A 6,440-nucleotide genomic window follows, 5' to 3' on the forward strand; every position below is an offset into this window, starting at 1 on the left:
TAATTGATTAAAAAAACATACAAACGTCCTGGAAAAAAAACCCATGGGAAACCCGCTCCAAAAAACCAGTGGAACATTCTAGAAAGTTCCTAAAACCAGTGAAAAAGGGTGGAGCGATCGACCAGGAAGTGCGTAAATTGTAGCGGACAAGAGAGAAAAAAGAAAAATGGGTGAACCCAAAGTGGAAGGGGGAATGCACTAGTTTGTGAGAAGAGCTATAAATGGCGCTGAAGACGCTAAATGGGATTTGGAGAGAGCGTCGAGTAGGAAACACCGACTTTAGGGTGATCCAGGCTGTTCTTGCTCAGATCTAGTCGCAGGGTATTGACAGTTTTTTTTAGACAATTTGCGTATTGACAGTTGATCTTAAAAAAAAGGATAGTTGGGCTCAGCCTGGTTTCAAGGGCAGAAGGGACAACCTATTTTCTGTTCAACGATAATCCAAATAGCCTACATGCATAGCTGTGCATCTTATGTTTTTCTTTTTTGAATTGAGGGGTGTTTTTACCGTACATCTTGTGTATACAACATTATCTTTGGATACTTCAACACTAGTATTATTTTTTCATGCTACTTGTACACTATACTGCAAGCACTAATATTACTCTCTCTGTTTCTAAATATAAGATGTTTTAGTAGTTCAGTTACAACTTTATGTTTTACAGTTAATCATGACCTTGCCAGAACAAGAAGATATTGTGTGTGTTGCCTGCCAAAAAAAATTGTTTGAAATTTCGCTTTCCTTTCATCACATATGACAATCATGCTTTTTAATTTATCTCTGTGCACACATTTGCCATTACAATCCAGTCCCACATACATATATCGAGTGCTGACGGTAACAAATTCCTCAACAAGCACAACTCTTGTAGAGCAAAACAGCCAGGCGCCGTCCAGCAACCTGCTGCTTATGTTTGGTTGGTGACATCATAAACTTGGCGTGGCCTTGACTGTGCCTACATAAGTGGGAATCGAATCTGGTGACCAGGCAATTCTAAGGCCGGTCTGTTCTGTTGTCACGTCTCTGAATTGGCTACAATTATTTGTTCATTGTTTCCAGTAATAAAAGACACAAGCCAATTGAGCACCGAACCTTGCAGGACAAGACCAATGTTCACGATTATGAGTGACAAAAGAGGCAGAGAAGTAGAGAACAATGCGATAATTCATCCTGGAGCCCGGGCTCAGCTGCACCTGGTCAGCAAAAAATTAAAAAAAAATACTAGAAAAATTCAAAAAAATCCAAAAAAAATTGTGTGGTAGATAATTTGATGCGTGAGGTCCGCTCCAAATTTCAACTCATTTGGATATCTGAGTAGGCCTCGGCAAAAAAGACAAATCGGGTCAAAACAGTTTGTGAACAGTAAACTTTTTCACAGACCCCGATTTTGTCTTTTTTGCATAGACTTGCTCAAATGTCCAAACGAGTTGAATTTTGCAGCGAACCTCACGCATCTAATTATCTACCATACAAAAAATTGGAATTTTTTTAAAAAAAATTGTATTTGTTTTGATTTTTTCCGTGAGCGCGGGTGCAGCTGAGCCCGGGTGCAGATTCGCCGCACTCGGAACAATGATATGTCTCTCATGCAGCACAGCTAAAATAGCAGGTGACCACACTACACATATTCTTGGTCGTCTTACCTACAAACTTCGATGATTTGATATGACAAAAATGATGTACAGTGAACCAGATCAGTTCAAAAAAGGGCATAAACCGAAACTAGCGCAGAGTCGCTCGATCACCTAAAGTAATAAGTGGGGAAAAGGAAAAAATGTAAGCAGACTAATTAGTACTCCCTCTGTTTCAAAAATAAATGTTTTAAGTACAAAGTTGAGACATTTATTTTGAAAAGAAAGGAGTACTAACAAATAAAGTACATAGTACTACTGCTCCTGCCTATGGATCGTTGGGAGTGTTTTTATGTTGTCTCTACACGATGTTAACAACAGACAACTAAGCGTCTAAGCCCTAAGCCACGTGAGTAAGGAAATGTCCTAATCAAAGACCGAGAATGTAGCGTCTGAATCAGCAAACCAACACATGCGTGCACCAGTGCTACTAAGAGCATCTCCAACAGTGGTTGTTAAAAACACGGGTAAATGTGCCTTTTAGCGTGCGTGGTGCGGTTTCGCGCGCTCCAGCGGGCGTGGGAGATTCAGGCGTGCGAGAAAAAGCGGCCGGGCACGCGCTAGTTTTGGCGCGCTGCGTCTGGCGCGCTTTATAAATCCAGCGGCCTCCATGCGCCCTCCCACCGCTATGTGCCACGCCACGTGCCCTCTGCCACTCTCTCCGCCGCTCTTTCTCGCCTCGGCGCCTCGGCGCCGCCGCGCCGCCGGAAAGTTCGGGCCACCGCGGCGTCCGCGCACGCCCCTCCGGCGCATTCTTCGCCGAGATCCGGTCCGGTGAGATGCGCCTCGGCCTCGGCACATTCCACACCGCCCACGAGGCCGCCCGCTTGTACGACGCGGCGGTGTGGCGCCTCCGGCGGCCTCGTAAGGAGATGAACTTTCCCAAGGTAGCGACGCGGGAGCGGGCGCAGGAGCTCGCGCCTCCCCCGCGGCTTGTCACCGACGAGGACCGTCGCGACAACCGGAGGCGGGAGCGCCGCCTCGGCATCGCTAAGATGGACGAGGAGGCCATGGCGGTGTGGCGCCAACGCTTCCCAAAGGATGTTGTCAACTAGCGCGAATTCTACGCACAAAGGAGGGCGGAGCGAGCCGCATATCGTGGGGACAGGCGTACGTGGAAGGCGGCCGCGCTCTTCAACATCGAGCTTGGAGAAGCGTCGACCTGAAACTCCAACGATGAACGGTATATTGACGCCTTCATTACGACGTCGGAGGAGGACATCACCGAGTCGGAGTCGGAAGAGGAGGACGACGACAACGAGTAGTTGAACTATGCTAAACTATCTATGTTTTAGAACTATCTTGTTGAACTATCTATGTATCGTCTATGTTGAACTATCTTGTTTTTGCGTACGTAGGTGTATCGCGCGCTATATTTTAGGGCTTCTGCTGGAGCGGCGCACGCGCAATTTTTTGTAGTGGCGCGAAAAGTTGCTATTTTCGTCGCTGTAAACTTATTTAGCGCGCTACGTGGTTACGCGCCTGTTGGAGATGCTCTAAGAACCATGAGGTTGGTAGTGTTTGTGAATTGTGATCATCAAGCAAAGACCCAAACTGGAAACGAGACATCACCACGATGACGACGACACCATATATGGCAACGGCCAACGCGTGCATGGATGCGTAAGTGCGTGGTCAAGAAGCCCCGCCGACGGACCTGCCGAATCGATCTAACGTGCACACTAGACACGCAGTCCACACCTCCACATTACATGGCCAAGTATAAAGCAAGAGCAAGCGCACACACATCTCGTGGCTAAGCTAGCTAGCAATGGCTTCCAGCGTGCGGCAGCCATGGCAGCTCCTCCTGATCGTCCTCCTCCCGTCCTTGGCCGCGGCGACGGTGTTCGACGACAACTACGTGCCCTCGTGGGGCGCAGACGGCTACCACCTCGTCGACCAGGGCACGGAGACCCGTCTCACCATGGACAGAACCTCCGGCGCAGGGTTCCGCTCCAGGTCGACGTACGGGTCGGGGTTCTTCCACATGAGGATCAAGGTGCCCGGGGGGTACACGGCCGGAGTCATCACAGCCTTCTATGTGAGTCGCTGATATATCCGTGCTTGCTAGCTGCTCATGGCGGCAGAGCTATAGCTATGATTTTATGTTGCATGGATGCATGCAGCTGGCGTCGGAAGCACCTTATGATGGCAGTGACCGCGACGAGGTGGACTTCGAGTTCCTGGGCAACGTGGATGGCGAGAACATCACCCTCCAGACCAACGTCTTCGTCAACGGCGACGGCGACAGGGAGCAGAGGCTCAACCTGTGGTTCGACCCCGCAGCCGACTTCCACGAGTACAAAATACTCTGGAACCCTTACCAGCTCGTGTACGTATGCCCCCTAAAATCTAGCCCCATGCATGTGCCTACATTCCAAGAAAATATCAAATATCTTGATTTTCCCAACTTGCATTGAAATATATTCGCAGGATATTGGTGGACGATGTGCCGATACGGGTGCTGAGGAACCTGACGGGGCAGGTGCCGGAGTACGAGTTCCCGGTGAAGCAGATGGGCGTGCGGGCTAGCCTGTGGGACGGCTCCGACTGGGCGACGGATGGCGGCAGGATCAAGATCGACTGGGGCCGCGCGCCCTTCACCGCGGGGTTCCAGGGCTTCGACGTCGACGCCTGCGCCAACACCAGCTCGACGCCGTGCGACTCAACGGACCTCTGGTGGAACGCCCGCAGGCACAGGCGGCTGTCCGTCCGGGAGCAGGCGGCCTACGAGCACGTCCGGAGGACGTACATGAACTACGACTACTGCGCCGACAAGGACCGGTTCCAGAACGGCAAGGTGCCGGTTGAGTGCAGCTACACTACTTAGCCTAGCTAGCCTGCATTGGATCAGATCGATTTCTAGTTAAGATGGCTATATGCATGATTAAACGAGGTCCTCAGCCAATATGTAGTCTCAAATAATATTTGCATCATAACATATGTGGGATCGTCTCTTTTTTTTCTTTTTATCCGACTGATTTATGATTTAGGCATGATTAAACGAGGTCCTCAGCCAATATGCAGTTTTTTTACTTACCATGGTTTTATTTACAGTGACCTGTTTGGCTAGCACTAAAAACTCTATTATTAAAACCAGAGTATTTCCAATACTATGGCAAATTCTCTGTCTAAAAAAAAAGAACCCCAAACCTCTTTTTTTAACGGAATCGATAACTCCCGAACGTCAGGATTTTAGCACTTGGTCCCGAACGCCTCGACTGCCGTCAGATGATTTGCACAAATCTTAGAGCATGTGAAATTGCCAAGTCAACAGAGAATTAGTTCGGGATTTTCCTCCCAACTCCCGAACGACCTCATCTCCTTCTCCCCCGCAGCCTTATCCTTTTCTTTCCCTCACCCACTCTTCCTCTTCGCAGCGTCTCTGTGGATCGCCGCTGCCGCCAGCTCCCCGCGCCGCCGCGTTGGGCGGGGCCGAGGCCGCATAAATCCGCGTGATCCTCGCCGGCATAGAGGTGCGGTCGTGGAGGAGGCCAAGCGCCGCCCGCTCGCCTGCGCCACCGCGGTAGCCGTTTCCACTCCTCGAGCCGCCACCGCGGTAGCCATCTCCCCTGCTCGAGCTCATTCAGGCGATGTTGACCGGAGCGCGGCGTGACTCTGGTCCGCTCCCACCGGCTAGAGGTGCGGTCGTGGCCGAGGCAGAGCGCCCCGCTCGCCTACGCCGCTGCGGCGGGCATCTAGGTCGTCTCCCCTCCTCGAGCTCACTGCCCGGCTCGAGGTGTGGTCGCGCGAAGAGAGCGGCGGTGGAGCAGCGCGGCGCCGTGCCATCTCTGCTCCCGTCCGGTGAATTGGGGGAGGCAGCGACGCTCCAGCGATTCCCGGCGTGCACCGGGCGGAGAGCGAAGTCGGGTGCCCGGCGACGAGTCCCCTGGGACAGCGCCATGCGTCCGCAGCGGGGCGACAAGATGGGCTCCTCACAGACGGCGTCCATCCTCAGAAGGGAGCCCGGCGTGGAGGTGCTCGAGCTCGAGCTACACCACGGGCGAGGGGGATCCAACAGGTCGATGCGCGCGCCGCTCTCCTTCTGCAGTTCTGTGTGTGCATCTGTACAACGTCCCACTTCCCCCATTTTTTACCGATGCCTGATGAATTTTGCTAGATGCTGAGTACCATGAGCTTTTTTGAACACATTTTGCCACTGCTTGTGTATGAAATAGTCCCTAAATTTGCCATGCTACACTAAAATCTGAGTAGAACACAAATTTTTTCTGTGATTTTTGTAGTTACTAACTTTGCCATGTGAGTAGTGCACAAATTTAGGTTTTTGGTTCTATAATACATGGCAATTTCTAATCATGATGTTCAGCACAACATGGCAATTTCTTAGATCATTACAAATTCCAATACCATGGCAACTTTATAAATTGTTAGTTCATTCACACATGACAATAGTTTTGATAGATTTTGTCTTAATATCACGGCCCATCACAGATTGTTGTTTTCTAATGGTTATATGGCAAATGTAGGCTTTTTTAGTAACTATGTGTCATATGGTCATATGGCAACGAGATGATCATTGCATTTCAGGTTTTTTTTTGCCATGGAATGTAAATTTGTTTTTTGCCATGGCATTTTTTGGAGTTCTTTTTGCACGCCAATTTAATAATTGCCATAAAAACTTAACATGTGCTTTGCCATGGCAAGGGTAGATGTTTTCCCACACGTCGACCATTAATACCTTTTTCGCGACGACATTTTAGAAATTATAATTTCTGGCAAACTCAGATTATGTTTTTCGCCATTTTGGGAACTCAAAATTATGTTGCCATGGCAACTCAAATTTTATT

At 49.7% G+C, this 6,440-nt stretch overlaps 1 protein-coding gene across 1 annotated transcript; it reads left to right on the forward strand.

The window, feature by feature from the left end:
- The first annotated feature begins 3,403 nt into the window (after nt 1–3,403).
- LOC109779101 (putative xyloglucan endotransglucosylase/hydrolase protein 1) lies at nt 3,404–4,462 on the forward strand. Its single transcript, XM_020337708.1, has 3 exons — nt 3,404–3,673; nt 3,759–3,964; nt 4,066–4,462. Exons 1-3 carry the CDS (start codon nt 3,404–3,406, stop codon nt 4,460–4,462), a joined length of 873 nt encoding a protein of 290 aa, XP_020193297.1.
- The last annotated feature ends 1,978 nt before the right edge of the window (nt 4,463–6,440 follow it).

The sequence above is a fragment of the Aegilops tauschii genome, chromosome 7 (genome assembly GCF_002575655.3).
Source record: "Aegilops tauschii subsp. strangulata cultivar AL8/78 chromosome 7, Aet v6.0, whole genome shotgun sequence".
Lineage (NCBI taxonomy): Eukaryota > Viridiplantae > Streptophyta > Magnoliopsida > Poales > Poaceae > Aegilops > Aegilops tauschii.